Genomic DNA, 16,300 nt, shown 5'->3' on the forward strand with positions numbered 1-16,300 from the left:
AGTCAACGAGTGTTTACCATAGACTGTATAGTGCTGCTGTTGTGATGTTTTACCCTAATTAACTGGAAATATCCAAAAGCCCCTTCTCATGCCAGGTGGTTGAAAGATGTCATGTTTCATTCAGAATTAGAGAAACTCTAATAAAATTATAAAATAATATTCGAGTGACTAATAGTGCCCCTTATGTGGATGTGTATGAGTATTTAGCTTGCTTTCATATTGTATTTTCCAATTCCATTATTTTATTACTATATATTTTAAATGTATTGTAGCCTGTTGGATGGGTCAGTTTCAGGCAAAAATATTCTTTTCACTATATTGAGTTATTTTTCCTGCATGCGGGGATTCTTTTTTGTATATTAGGAAAATTCAAAAAAGAGAATAAAAAACAAAGAAACAACAACAACTGATGGAGGAAGCACAGCACGGCTTCCTTCCTGTTGGCGTGGTGATCCTGCACGTCTAAACAAGGCCATTTCTCACCACGGCGACGCCGGTATCCTAGCAGCTGCAGCCGGCAGCGTTTGTTGGCACGGCAACAGAACAGAAGCTTAGAGACCCACACACAGAGATAAATTGATGAGTCTTTTCAGCTCTCTGTAAATAAGGTAAATGCAGGATGTAAAGTACCAAGAGATGTGCAAACACAAGCTTTATTGCCCAGAGTGGATATTACAGTCAGAGCTGACTAGTATAACAGCTCAGGCTTTAATTCTCAATGCATAGACATAGTCATTTTGCTCTGCAGGCTGCAGTTTAAGAAGCTCAAACATAAACCATAAACCTTAAATGTCAGATTCTATTACATCACATTTGAGTGAATTAATTATGCAGATGTGAGCCCGCTGTTGTGCATTGCCTCAGTGGGAGGGTTGAGTACACCTGCATTTAGCCCCACTTGTGCCTTCCAGGGTCCCATTACGCCGTGACACAGCTGTTCGCATCGCAGAATCAACAGCTACATCTGAGAGCTCCATTCGGTTGAATTTACCACAAGTGCTCCCTCAATTTGATTTATGCAAATCAGCTATGCGCCTCTTAAAAGACGGTTTTCAGCCGTTTGGGAGCCGGGCAGAAGTCAGCTGTTTTGTCTTGTGTGGTTTCTCTCTAATTAAGGCTTCAGATAACCTGGTTGATGTGGGAGGCTAAATGCTCATTTCTCCTTTCAGAGTATTTAATAAAGAAGGGAATATTCAAGGGATCTGTGTGAACTATCAGCAGCCCTCTGCTCAGATGGGACAACACAGCGACACAAACAAAAGCAAGGTGAAAATAGATTTTTAGATAATGACATAGACATTGTTTTATCCCATCGCTCAGGAAAATAATTGAATTCCCGCTGTTATCCCCAAGTGCACTTGAGAGGTCACGAACATGGAGGTCGCGCTGAGAGAAAAGCCATGAAAGACGCGTTGCTATAACAACATCCTTAAAAGAGGAATACCTGAATATTCTATGTGTCTATGTGTAGTTATTTTAAATGTTTTCAGTGGACAGTGTAATCAGGATTTGTTGACATGAATGATTCTCTCAGGTGCTGGTGGTCAATGGTGATGGAGGGGAGTGTTTGTACAGTGAAAGCAGGAGCAGGAATGTCAAACAGGTATTAAATTCAAAACTGCTTCATGTGGGATTTGGAGATGGAGAGTCGGAGTAAAACAAGAACCTCCGGATTCATAAATCAGAATAACACTGATACAGCCTCCAACTGAAGCATGATTCATGTGTTTATGGCCGTTATGTATGTTTAGGCAACTCAATGCACTTTAAAAGATTGTGATCTTGGTTAAATATTGAAAATGTCAACAGTCAACAGGACACGTTTACTTTTTCTAAATTTAACCAAAACCATGATTTTCCCCTGACCTTAAGACACCAGGATAACTGTTTCCACCTGTTTCCGGTGGTTGTGCTAAGCTAAGCTAACAAACCGCTGGCTGTAGCCTGATATTGAAGGTACAGATATAAGAGTGGTATCGATCTTCTCATCTAACTCTCCACCAGAAAGTGAATAAGCTATGTTCAAACTATGTTCACTTTGTACGCCCAACATCCACCCTGATCACCGCAAATATTTCTGTGTAGTACACGACTGCACCAGGAATAGATGCAGGCTAGAAAAGAAGTGGGGTCAGGATAGGGCTGCAACTAATAATTATTTTAATTATTGACTAATCTGCCAGTTATTTTACTCCCTGCATCAATTAATTGTTTGGTTTATAAAATGCCAGAAAATAGCAATAGTAAAAAAACAAGTTCTGTCTTCTGTCTTCAGATCTCTTTATTCGACCAACAGTCCAAAAGACATTCAGTTTACAAAGATATAAAACAGAGAAAAGAGCAAATCATCACATTTAGGAAGCTGGAACCAGAGAATCATTTGGCATTTTTGCATGAAAAATGGCCGAAGCGATTACTCGATTATCTCAATTGACTAGTCGTTTTGGGTCTAGGTCAGCACCTGCAAACGTCACAGGAGTCAACGTTGTCTGGTATTTCTCTGAGAGAGAATTGTTGTAATGTCACTGGTGACGACTGGACAGTCGAACAGTTTACATAACAGTAGTTGAACAATCTGACTCACAGAATCAGAGATCTGTTTTCTCCTGATTTTGACATTTTAGAAAAAAATTATACAGTGATACAATGTGTGGTTTGAATGTATTCTTACATCTGTGAACAAGTCTGTCTTTCCAAACTCTGCAGCTAACGGATGCCTCACTTCAGTTTAATTTAGAAATTACCATAGTTATAAAAAGTGTGTGTGTGTCTCTCTTCATCCCTCTTCTTCCTCAGTGTCCAGCGGTCCTCGGTTTGGGGGGAGACACGGTTTGATTTGCTGCCAACGATTTGGTGGCCAGATGATGTGAGAGGCCCGACCGTGAAGCAGCCCCAAAGACACCTGGGAAAAACAAAACAAAAACACAACTCAGGGAACTTTGCGATTCATGTTCTGCGCCAACAAAGGAACTCTTTACTTTACGAAGAGAAGAAGGGATGACAGGATGTCTAACAAGAGTAAACTTTGTAACCATGATCATTTCCACCATCATAATCTGGGATTTACAGAATCATCCACTTTCTTACCTGGCAATAGGGTTATTTTCTATATCACAACATCTGGAAGTTGCTCTGACATTATTGACTTACATGCAGATGTTTTAGTTTTTTTTTTTTTCATCTTCTTCAGGGATGTACAAAAAGATTGTTCCCTGACTGTCATACCAATGATAAGCACTTTTGCGTTATTGTTAGAAGTATTTGTCACTAAAGTGAATTAAAACAAACAAACAAACATAAGACAATGAACAAGTGATTCGATTTTGGTGTGGATCCAGAGGGATTTCTGAATGTTGAATGTTCCATATTTCTATATTTTATCATGAACTGCAGCACGCACTTAAAGGAAAACAAATCCAGCACATGCATCCCACGATCAGTTCTGTATGTGCAGATTTGAATCCAAATTCAGACATAAAATGTCCAAGAAGAAGAAATGTCTGTGCCAGATATGTCTATCTATATCTTTTCTAGTGTAAGCTTAGAAAACTGAATACTGCGGCCTCAGCACAGGCATGTGCTCTCTAAGTGCTTTTACAACTTCTGAAACGAGTAAAGAGCGATGAATAAAGTATTCTATTTAAAGTGATGAGCCCATCTGCTTTTCATGATTTTCTTGGAGCTACAAAAATGAGGACTAAATATGCTGAAGGGCTTCACTATGTGCAAAGAAATGCTTATTTGGGAGGATTTTAAACAGTTTGATTTACATTCACACTCAGGTCCAGAGACTTGCAGACATCAACAGCAGAGATAATTAAAACGGGCAAGCTGACAGCTGAAGATCTGGTCGCTCACTGTTGTTCAACATCGTCCTCGCTGCATCAATTAGAGCTGCTTTGCATAGAGGTCGAACACACACACGCCAGCAAATGTCAAATGCTTTTAATGACGCCTGTTATCTCTGAAAAGCTGGCGTCTATATCAAAAAAAAAAAAAACCCCACTGTTCAGCTCCATCTTCGGAGTAACCTTTAGACAGCCAGTGTGCTCCGGCTCGTGGGGCGATACGAGTTACGAGTCTTGGTTCTGTGGTTCCCTTTTAACCTGAGTATTTTCACCATTTTTCAGGAATGCCCTTCTCTCAGTCACTGGGTACTTGTCTAGTTCCTTGCTTCCTTCTTTGGTTCCTTGGTCTTTCTTTGGTTGATTGGTTACATCTTTGGATCCTCTTTTAATTCCTTAATTCTTAATTCTTAGTTCCTTCTTTGTTTCCTCTTCAGCTCCTTTTGTCTGTTTTAAGGGGTTCCCTCTTTGGTTCTATTGTTTTGCTTTTCATTTTGTTTGTTCTTTGGTTCCTACTTTGATTAAGTAGTTATTTTTTAGTTCCCCTGTTGGTTCCTTCTTTTCTTCTTCAGCTCTTTTATTTGGTTAATTGGGTCCCTTTTTGGTTCCTTCCTGCTTCCTGCTATCATTCCTTGGTTCTTTGTTTCCTTCTTAGATACACTGGTGACTTACAGTACAGTTCCTTGGTTCTTAAGTTCCTTATTCCTTCTTCAGTTTCTACTTTTGCTCTTCAGCTCTTCATTTGGTTCACTGGTTGCCCCTTTTGTTCCTTGGTTCATTCTTTATGTTTATGGAGTTTGGTTTCTTCAGTTCTTTAGTTTCCTTCTTTGGTTTGTTGAATCCTTCTATAGTTCAGTTTTGTCCTCTTCAGCTCTCTCTTTGGTTCCTTGGTTTGCTTTTTTTTAAATTTTTTTGGTTCACTTCCTTGGTTCATGCTTTAGTTCCTAGTTTTTCTCCTCAGCACATCCTTTGGTTCATTGATTCCTTCATCTCCGTGTTTCGTTCTACATATGGAGCTCTGAAAGGCAGAAATCTCAGCAGCTGGCTGACTCACTGGTATCGATCAACCCCCCCATCAACCCCCCCACAGATGTATTGTGGTCATTTCGTGCTTTGGGCTCAGTAAAAATCGTATTTATTGCACCTTTAAACGCTTTAATAGGCCATACTTCCCACAGTGAAAGATCGACCGACATGAAATCTGGACTTGTCTGTGTATTGCATTCAGAGTTTTCTTCCATTTCACATTTTTCAAACTTTTGAATTTCTTGGAAAACTGTTTTCACCTCGGAACAAAAAAACTTTGAGAAAAGTGAAAAAGCAAGACCCACACTCCACATAGAGTTTACACTATATGCTATATGTAGATATTGTGGGTGTTTTTTTGTTTGTTTTGGACTATTTCTGGTCGACCCGTAGGCTGAGTGCATCATTTGTGGGAGCTGATGTGTTTCTGAGTGAAAACACTGTGTGGTGGGTGGCAGCGAGCACTGTAGGCCAGATTTAAAAAGAATATATTATTGAAATGAGACCTCCTCGCTGGATGCGATATATCCTGAATATACCCCATTGATTTAACAGTTTTAGTCATGTTCCTCCTGGTATGAATATTTGGTGGTGACATTAAACTGTCAGATGTGAGTGCGTAGTGTGACATGAGGTTTTCCTTCAATAAAAAGAAACATAACGGTGTGGAGGCCTGGCAAGATGCTGCTACAGCTTCAGTCATTCAGCAAGAATAAAGAGATAATGGGATTTTGTGAAGTGCATGATGGTGATGTCTGTTAGGAGGAATGGAAGCTGACAGCCGCTCTTTAACCCCACCTAAAAGTGCTGTCCAATAAAACGTATACTGGGAGAACGACAAAGAGACACCGTCAGAAAAGTCGCTACATTTACACCACCTGGTGCAAGTTTCTTTTGATTTCTTTGAAGCGTAATAAAACGGCTATTCAGTGAATGAAAAAATGAATGCAATGCAATCTAGTTTGGTATGTTCTGTATCTGCACTGGTAAGCACTGCTTCCAGGATATAGCCACATTTAACTTGGTCACTCTTGAATTTGTAGTTTGTATTGTTGATAATTTCTTTAATTTTTTTATCAGGCCTCTAACTGTGATGGATTTTTAAGATGTTGTGCACCTTTTAGGAAACACAGGTTGTGCTGGAATTAAGAAGTAAAGCAGTTCATGCTTCATTATCCTTACAAACCATTTGGTTGTACGCTATCATTGACATTATGAGATGAGAATTTTTTTTAATTCACTTTCTGTGATAATTGTTAAAGTTAAACATAAGAGATGAGCTCAAGTTTTAATCACCTTGACTTAAGCTGAGCACGTCTAAACTCCATTACTGTCCTTTTGTTATCATATGAATGTTACATGAGAACACAACGAATAATTGTCTTTCTGTCCATCTGTCTGGTGTAACTTCAGACCGCTGCTGCTGCTGCCGTACACAGAGAAATGTCTTGGGAGTAAACTGTAAAGCCAGAGAAGCTCTGCGGAGCTGCTGGTCCACGTGTTCTGGGTTTCAGATCTGAGGGGATTTCTTCGGAGCTCCTCGGCTAGATTCCTTTCAGCTGGAGATCTGGGCCTTCTGTCTGGCCTGTAATGTGCCATCAGTCGCAAACAGCACCTTTCTCAGCTGAAACTTTCACACCGCTCAACCTGAGAGGAGCAAACTACAAAGAGGTCGCAGAGAGGAGGAGTCAATACGACAACAGAGTCATACAGTGTCTGTCAGGATCGTCAAACCAAGTCGACAGAAACATCCAGGTCCGTTAGCACACTCGTCTCCTACACAGACTTCAACAGAAATACTGAAAGGCAACACACACACGCAAAATGCATAATGTGTCACTTCAGTTTCCTTCAGGATATTGTAAATCTTTGCTCAGGCCAGAAGGGGATGTAGGTAAACCTGGCTCAACATCAGATTGGACAGATAAAACCCTGACCTAAGACATACGACACACTTACACACACATTTTATATCCATGGATTTTCACTGAGCTCCATGCTGTTTTTCAGCAGGTCTGCGCTGTACAATCATGGTTTTCCATCAGAGTTGAATGGAGCAGTTTTAGGGTTTAATGCCTTGCTCAAAGGCACTTTGACGGTTAGTTATTGTGAGGCTCACCTCATCTTCCCATTCACTCCTTTTCTCCTAGTTAAGCTACACATTAATACATGTCTTGGTGTTAAAACAACTAGTGAGATTTTGTTTATGCTGTGTTTAAAACCTCAAATTTTTGGATAGAATTAAAGTTAAATATAATTTCATATCATGAGACCACTAATTTGAGTCTCGATTAGGGCAGTCACTATGGTAACACTGATTCTTTCGTTACTTTACAATGCTGTGATTATTTTATTGTTATTTATTGTTGTGTAACGGTGCAGCGGCTCTGTATCTGGATCTGATTCTGTCTAACAGCAGTGGGTTCAGTTCGTACCGGTCCAAAGCTGTTGCTGTCCAGACTGTGTCCGTGATGATCCCCTTCGAGCCACAAGTGACCGTCAGGAACTCGAACGAATCGGTTCTTGTAGCTCAGAGTCCTGAAGAGAAGAGGAAAAGAAAAAAAATAAGATTTTGTTTTTAATCAGGCTTTTGCAATAAATTCCTCCAGGCAGTGAAATCTGATGATATTAAAACAGCTGAGATTTTTTGTCTAAAGATGCCAGATTTCCTTTTAGGGCCATTAGTGCACCAAAATACTAAAATTTCCTCTCAGCTCACTAAGTGTTGAGTTTCACAATATCCATAATGAGCTGAAAGACAATTTAGACCTCTTAGTGGAAAGCCTTGAGTAGTGTTTGCTTTAAAGAACGCATACAGAAACTGTTATTTCTGTCTTAAGAGCCACATGCCACAGACGCAGCAGTACTCGCAGAAGCAATGTGAACATGTTGATGTTTAGCAGGTATAATGAATGCTTTTTATAGCATTCATTATACCTGCGAAACATCAACAGTGTCTGCTGAACAAACAGAAACATTAAGTTGACAATATGGTCAAACTGAACTGAAGTAAGAAACAGATTTTAACTTTCCAGGTGGGTTTAGTTGAGTAATCGCTTCATTATGTCTGACGAGAGAAAGATCAAAATTCAGGGGAAAATTGCAGTCAAGGTTCCTCGTTGATGACGGATCAAATCTCCGGGACAATTATCGCTTTCATCTCATTATCGTTAATCATCAGCCTCTAAATCATCCCTGAGGCGTCACTTCCCGTCGCCACCTTATCGCTCAAACAAAGATCTGATCCGAGGACACATTCAGACTAATAAGAGTGGAGGGGGGTTGGGGGTGGGGTGGGGTGTTCGTCTCCTTTTGTAGCTGCTTCAATCAGGTCATCATATTTATGAGGAGAAGGTCCAACGCCCTTCATCATCCCTCTGGACTGTTATGGGCCTGCTCCAGCCCTGATTTATCATTTAGCAGAGGAATTATAGCCTCAGTGACGTTTTAAATGGAAATTTGTCTGCAATTCTTAATGCGTGTGTGTGCGCCGGTCCGGGAGGCCGGCTGACCGAAGACGCCTTGGATACATAAATATTGATTTAGTCGCAGAAGTTGAATTTACTGACTCACAAAAAAACAAGCTGGGACCCTTTTGTAGAAACAAAAAAAAGGTTACAGCCTATATGACACCAATTCTCTGCTACATTTGAGAAGGAACAACTGTGAAATCTTTACAGAACCGAGATTGAGTTCACTGTATTTATCCTTTTATTTAACCAGGTTTGGTCTGTTGAGATGAAGAATCTGAGCAGAGCAGCCACAGGAAAAACAATCCTCCCTCACACACTGTTACATCATCAATCTGTGGTTTTTAAAATTCCCTCCCAGCAGTTATTTTGTGATGAAGTGCTGTAATTGTTTTGCCTTTTCTCCATTAACCTGCATTACATACTTCTGCCTTAGTTAGCAGTTTTCCACATGTGCCAGAATTCCTTTCAGTGAACCTCAGTGGAGAGGTGTGACCTTGATGTTACACTGAAATTAGGGGAAGGAACTATGGATCAAACACAGTCTCTTCCTTCATCTGTCTTTACTGGAATATCTTGGATTGGCCTCTGAGCAGGACGATGCGTCTCAATAGTCTCTATTTGTGTCTGACAGAAACTGAACATCTCAGTGCTGCATTACAACATTTCAAACTGCACTAAGTGGATTCATAAAAGCCACAGAGCTACAGTTAAAGTGCAACAGCAGCACACATTCATTTGACAAAGAAATGCAGGTAATCCACCCTGGTTTCCAGACCTGGTTTGCTTTGACCTGTAAACAGTGGTGGTGGAAGAAGTACTCACATCTTTTACTTAAAAGTAGTAATACCACAGTATAAAAATACTCTGTTACAAGTAAAAGTCCTGCATTCAAAATCTTACTTAAGTACACAAGTATCAGCATCAAAATATACTTAAAGTACAGAAAGTACTCATTATGCAGAAAGGCCCATTTCAGAATAATAATGTTGTAGCTGGTAAAGGTGGAGCTCATTTCAACTACCTTAATAATAATACGGCATCATTTGAGGTGATTTATATTTTGTATTAATAATCTGAAGTAATTAAAGCTGTTTTATAAATGTAGTGGAGTAAGAAGTACAAAGTTAAATCTAAATTCAATAGTACTTGAGTAAATGTACTTAGTTACATTCAACCACTGCCTGTAAATGCTTTGGTTCCTGCTCACGCTGCCAATATCAGAGAAGAGTGACCTCTCCTCCTCAACAAATCTAAGGTGGAGGAGGAAGATTAAATATTTCAGGAGATGCTGTTTGTGTCAGTGCCGGCTGAAACAAACAGAGACTGTCCTCAGCAGAAAAACAACAGCATTAAATGCCTAAAGTTTACTTTTTCTTTAAAAGTTGTGTGAACTACAACTTTTGAGTCTCTGAAGCAAAGGAGGAAGTAGAGATGGTATTAGCGCCAAAAGACCTCTGAGGTTGGGGAGATGATCGGATCAACAAAGCTTGTGACTTTGACATCAGAGGCTGCTTTTCACATCTGTATCCTACCGACAGAAAACATTTTCTTTTTATCATCTGCAGTGACAAAATATGTTTCATGTCGTTTGGCTTGGACATCAAAGGTGAAGAGACTGACATGACATTGCTCACTGGTTGGTTTTCAGGTGTTGTTTAGCTGTTGTTTTGTGATCTTGTGTCATCTGTTGTCTGTCGTTGCCGTCTATATGAAGATCTGAGTAGTAAGTAAGTAGAGTAGCAGTAGAGTCAGTAACATCTTCACAAAACGTGTCTTTTTATTAATGCCAGCACGCGGTTTTATTTCCAACATGTCTAATCTGTTTCGATGAAAGATACATCCTGCAGATGACGCACCATCAGTGATGGAACTAACATGTCTTACATGTTTTATTATCATTATTGTGTTTATCTTATATTATGCATTAGGCAGGCTGAGGTTGTCTGTGACCGTTTATACAAAACTTGGATCACCTCATCACATAAGATAGGACTGCAACAAGACTTAGCAGCCATCACGGGAATATGAATAGCTAGCTATAAAGGCTCAATGAAGTGGGCTTAATGTGTAAAATGTGAACCTTTAATTTGATCTCTATATTATATTATTTTTGTTTTGAGTGCGTAACCTGTGAAATGATTCATATTTGTCAATGTTTGTGTCTTCAAAAGGGACTTTTTGACGTATAAATTTGACTACAGTATTTGTGGGGACGTGGTTAAATTCAAACTCTTTCAACCTATGGGATGCCACAAGACTCTGTTATCAAAAATGGATTCGCTTTTCATTTTAACATCATGCTGAGGAATAAGAGAAGAGTGCAATCATCACGGACTTACAAAGTGGATTTACAAAGTTCTCACAAATTGAACCACTTCCCCACAAATACTGTATTGGACTTTCTATGTCACAACACAACAAGTTCCTCTTGAAAACACAAAAAATTTACTATTTCACAGATTACACAATAACAAACAACAACAAAAACAAATGAATATAGAGATTTCAAAAGAATTAAAGGATCACATTTTACATTTTGCCTCCACATTGAGCCCACTTCAGCTAGCTGCTAGCAGGCCTTTATAGCCAGCTAATAGCTAATTATCTTGCTAGCATTGTGCTAAATTCAGTTATATTTTATTGATATTCCCATGATGGCTGCTGGGTTTTATTGCAGTCGTATCTTGTGTGTTGAGATAATGTAAGTTTCATATAAAAGCCAACATTCTGGGTTTAATGAACACATTAAACACAACCCAAAGTGTGTGAAACATTTCCGTACGGTAGGAAAAGGATGAGATTCCCACGCCACGTGTGACGTAGATCCGAAATGGCTGCCTCATTATCGTGGGGGGAAATGGAGTTACATTCTGTTATACAGTTCATACTTTAGAGAGACATGGGCTGAATTCTGTGCGCAGCCAAAATGTGTTACTGATTATCTTTTTACTTTTAAAAACAACTTGGATGATAGTTTGGAGCTCAAACATAAAATCCCTGTGAATCCAGTCAATATTTTCTTTTTATTATTACTTGTCTGAAAGTCTCCCAGTGTGTCCTCAGACTAACGTGAGTTGGACAGACAGTTTCACCCGGATACAGCAGACACACTCATCCATTCCTGGACACAGCAGACATACTCATGTATACCAAAATAACAAAACAACAAGCGGACGCTTCAAAGAGCTTCCAGATGCTACAAATTGCCTCGTTACTGCTGTCTGAACGCGACAGTGTGTTTTTACTGAATCTGGGTTGCTTCTGTACAAAGGGTTAGAGTTCTTCACCGACAGGACGAGGAGGATGTTTCACTAAGATGAGTTAAACATTCACATTTCCCCTGAACACACACACCTCCTGTCATCAGTGTTAACAGCAGCAGAGGTGGACAGCTCCACACACTGCATTAGGACAGTTAAACCTGCTCTGACCTGTGTGTTGACTTATGTGCTCCTGAAGCACGATGCTCCTCATGTCTTTGGATTTAAGCCGCCAGACGTTTCCGTCACGGTTTACGATCTATGAATTTGTCTGTTTTCAATTTGAGAAATTCCAAACCTTCTAGTTTTCCGCTGGATTTCAGTCCTGACGGGGCGAAGATGTGTCTGAACTATCATTTCTGACATCGCCTGACATTCACTACAGCCGTGGCTCAGTTTAATTGGATGAAAATATGTGGACTGAAGGATTTACGGGTGACTGGATTTCATCATGCATGAATTCCTAAACAGTCCAGTGTAGCTCTGTCTAAAGATATATGTACTAATGCGTCTGTGTGGCAGATTTAACACTAGCGTTAAAATGATTAGTCCATGAACAGAAAATTATTCAACAATAATTTTCGATTGATCATTTAAGTCATTTATCACCATTTATCAATCAAACATGACTTGTTCCTCTTTTTCAGATGTGTTGCTTTTTTCTGTTTTGATTGTAAACTGAATATCTTTAGGTTTTGGACTGTTGGTCAGACAAAACAAGACATTTGATGGCATCAACTTGGGCCCTTAGATCTAGTGATGGGAATTTATTTTTGGATGTAAATTATTAACTTAATAATGAGTTCAATAAAAATAAAAAGACTAATCATTGATAAAAAGTCTAAGAGTCTACAGTCATGCTAGCGGCTCTGTGAGACTGTACTAAGGCACATCAGAGCTTTGAGCTAAACGCTAAGGTCGGCATGGTAACATGCTGATGTCAAGCAGAAGTAGTGTTTACCATGTGTACTTATCTTAAACTGGACTGGACTGGATTTATTTCTCCAGGGGAGGTGAGGTGAGGTGATTTTAACAATACCTGTGTGGGTAATTTTTTGAATTTTTATAATTAACCGGCAAACTGGCTGGTCCCTCTGTAATTTAAATCCTGTCCAGAGCGATGTCTTCGTATTTTAAAGTGGATCCCTGAGTATTTTTTTCTGTGGGAAGAGCTGCTTGTATCTTTTTTCATCAGCTCAGTGTGAAATTTGACTTTTGTGTGAAAATGGAGGAAGTTAAAATGGTTCTGCAAACACCAACGTTTAGGCTATTTGGGAATGAATATGACGGGAGAGCAACAGTCAGGAGAGCATCATCAAATGGGCTGTTGTAATGTCAGCTACAGCTACATACTGCTATTCTGTTCTGAGTTTTTCAGAGACCAAAGTGGTGGACCGACTGACTGACCAACGGACATTGGACCAACTAAAAAACAAGTACAGTCTTTTTTGGAGATGAACCCAAAATCTTGATATTAAAACCAATCACATGCCACTGTTGGCCATTTGCTGATGACATTGTATTCAGAGGACCACTGAATGAAGTTTAGCTGGCCAGCCTGAACACCCTGCAGCAATGGAAGACAAATGCGGTGCTTCTTTTAGGTCCCAAATTCCCATTTTTGGCTGCCAGGTTTTGGCAATTTTGATAAAAGCCTTCACAAGGTGCAGATTAAGTTAATTTCGAAAATACTAATGAAGTCTTTCTTTATTATTCTGTGTGTAAAGTTTAGGACTTCAGTTCCTTTCGAGGCTGCATTAGTTTGTGTGTTTTTGTGTCACTTTGTTAGAGTTGGAGTGACTTTTCGTGTCAGTGATGGCTGCCTCCTGCTGGAAGGGGACCTGTAAAATGGTATTACAGACAAATAAACTTTATTTATGTGTTGCCATTAGTTCATTGCAGATTCTCCTGCACCGCGCCACTGTCAACACTCCCACTTAGTTTCCTCTGGCCTGACAGCGACGATGGGAGATTTACGTCCGATATAAACCTCTCTGTTTGGAGATGAATCTGTAAAACAATCCTCTCTCTGCGGCTGACGGTTATGTGGCAGGCAGGCGGTCTGGCCTGGGTGGCCGAATTAAAACCGGAGCTGTGATTTATGTTGGCCAGGCCCCTGTAAGACAACACAGGCTGACAGCCGGACTCGTCAGCGCCGCCTCCGCCAGGGAACCTGTCACAAGCCTGTTAATTATTCATCCCCTCCCCAGTCGGTGACCTGTAATTTGCACGGTGGCACCCGACACAAACAGCTGCCGGGATGAATCACATGATGATGGCGTGTTATGATACTGTGAACACGCCTCTGTTGGTCTGATGCCCTGCCACTTCGTCTCAGCCTCGGCAGCGCTGCTGCAGGGTCTCACAGTGGATATGAGATTCGATGAGTTTACTGGTTTGCTGGGTGGCTTCAGTCTGTCTGTCACAAGGACTGTGCTCCATCTGTGTGTCACTTAGCTGGGTGATGTGTTTTGATGCATGCATGATTATTAACATCTGCATCACGTGCTGTAGAGGACATGTCCTCAGTATTTTATCCTGAGAGACCTGAAGTGCTGTTTATATTTTATAATACATTGTCCAACAGTTGGACACAAGATGTCTTCTACTTCTACTTCCATTCTCAGTGTTTGTGAACTGGAGACTTCATCACCACGTCACTCTCGCGTAAGTTGCATAGTGGACCGTGATTGGCTTCCAGACCAGCTGTGATGTCACGAATCCTGCAGGTAGGTCCTGGTGTTAAACTCAGATTTAAAGTGAGCTCAGAGAAACTTTTCCTGCTTCAGCAGATGAATGTGAAAACAAACTCTGCACAGAGAAGCTCAAATATCCAGGTGGGACTTTAAAGTTGAACATTATTTCTTAAAGGTGGAAACTAAACCTTCTAATCTACTACTAATCTTCCTCACCAGAATTATATTTCTGTAGAAAGTTCTTAGACAACAGACTTTAAAGCACCATGTAGTGAAGCTCAACCGTTTTCAAATATAGAAAAAACTAATAGGAAATCTTACAGACTTTTTGAGGTTTCTTACTTCTCTTCAAAACGACCTGGGGGTTGCTCAGACTCTTCAGCTCAGTGTTTTAAATATCTTGTCTGCAGCCCCGTCTGCATCAGAATAGTCATTAGCATAGTTAAATGTAACAATTCCTTCAACATCTGGACATCCTCGCCCAGCCACACACTGCCTCTGGTGTCATGGATACAGCACATTAGTGCTTGAATCTGCTCCAGTATGGCATTATCACTGGGAGAGATGTTCTGATGGAAAAAGCCAACTGTTCTATCAGCCTGAATGTGCAGCTGTATCAGAAATGAGAGAGTGTCTGCAGATTGCCCACATTTGTTGAAATGAAAGAGTCGGCTCATTCAAATGACAAGAAGAGTTTTGGTTTGTCATATGCTGCCAACAGTTACAGGGACTATTTCTTTGGTAGAAAGTAGTTCATGGATAATCTGTGCGTGGATTACACTTTACACTGAGAAACTAAACTGTTGGTTTTTAATTGCTGATTGTTTGCGTTGGTTGTCTCATTCTTCAACAAATGTGGAGGCTTTATGGACTCGCTTTGCCCTCGGCAATGATTGACAGATGTGGGGGCGGAAACTTGACCAAGTTGATTTGAAGGAGGACTAAGAATAGGCTGAAACTTAAAGACAGACTAATTCAGCGGTGAGTCACAGAGCAGAAACCTGTTGCGGCTTTGCTTCCGTGGGTTGGAACATGCGTCGTCCAATTCTGCCAACGCACTCATGTCACTGCAGATGTTTCTCTTTTCAAAGCAGCTGCTGTGATGTCAGTGTAATGTCTTTGTAGGTTTGACTTAATGTACAATAGACGTGTGATTTGAGAACAAAATCTTAACAGCAGCAAAATGTCACAACTGTCAAGACAATACAAGATTTCTGGATAATGAATCCCTTTAAACTTCCTGAAAGCTTACCACCGTCTTAAATGGGAAAATATTAACTGACTGATTTAGTCTCAAGACAGGGCCAGTTCAAGCCTTTTTGAATTGTCTCAGAAACTGTGCAGTATTAGGTCCCACAATAGTGAAAGTCTGAACAGTAAAACAAGACTGCATTTGTCTTTTGTTAAAATGCCTAAAACGACCTGTTTACCTGACGACAACCTCAAGTGGCCGTGTGAACTGTGACTCTTGTCTGTCCATGGTGGAAGTCGTGTGATGTTAGCAGTGTCGCAAATATTTGCTGGGAGGAGGTCGGGCCGATGGTTGGGTCAACTCCGACCAATTTTTTTTCGGGTTTCCTACTGACTTTTAGCATGATTGTGATCTTTCTGTTACTTTAACCAGGTAGTTTTTGAGCCTAAACCATGGCAAACCTCAGCCCTGTCTGGAACCAGACAGGGCTGACCAGATGCACTTTTGCCAAACCAACCAGTTAATCTTCATCCTCAAAGTTTGTTCTTTTGTAACAGCGATTTGGAGACACTTTTGATGAAGCACAAATCTCACCTTTGGGTCACCAATGAGCTACACTCAAACGCTACGTAAATGTGAGATTCACGCTCTATTGAAAGTGCTTTCAAACAGCATGTTTCAATTTTACTTGAGAGAAGACTTCAAGGATGAGGACTAGGTGTTGGAGACGAGAAACCTGAACCAAGCAGTCATATGAATACATTTTGCAATGGTCATATGTAACGGCACTGACAAACGATAACGTCCT

General features: G+C 40.4%; 1 protein-coding gene across 1 annotated transcript in view; it reads right to left on the reverse strand.

Moving 5' to 3' along the window:
- Window positions 1–2,284: 2,284 nt before the first annotated feature.
- Window positions 2,285–16,300, reverse strand: part of immp2l (inner mitochondrial membrane peptidase subunit 2) — a 125,117-nt gene continuing 111,101 nt past the window's right edge. The window contains exons 5-6 of the mRNA XM_070907806.1: window positions 7,307–7,409; window positions 2,285–2,902 (exon numbers count right to left, since the gene is read on the reverse strand). Of these exons, the coding sequence (XP_070763907.1) occupies window positions 2,777–2,902; window positions 7,307–7,409 (229 nt within the window). The 3' untranslated portion in view covers window positions 2,285–2,776. The remainder of the gene's footprint in view (window positions 2,903–7,306; window positions 7,410–16,300) is intronic.

Source organism: Enoplosus armatus, chromosome 6, assembly GCF_043641665.1.
Source record: "Enoplosus armatus isolate fEnoArm2 chromosome 6, fEnoArm2.hap1, whole genome shotgun sequence".
Taxonomy (NCBI): Eukaryota; Metazoa; Chordata; class Actinopteri; order Centrarchiformes; family Enoplosidae; genus Enoplosus; species Enoplosus armatus.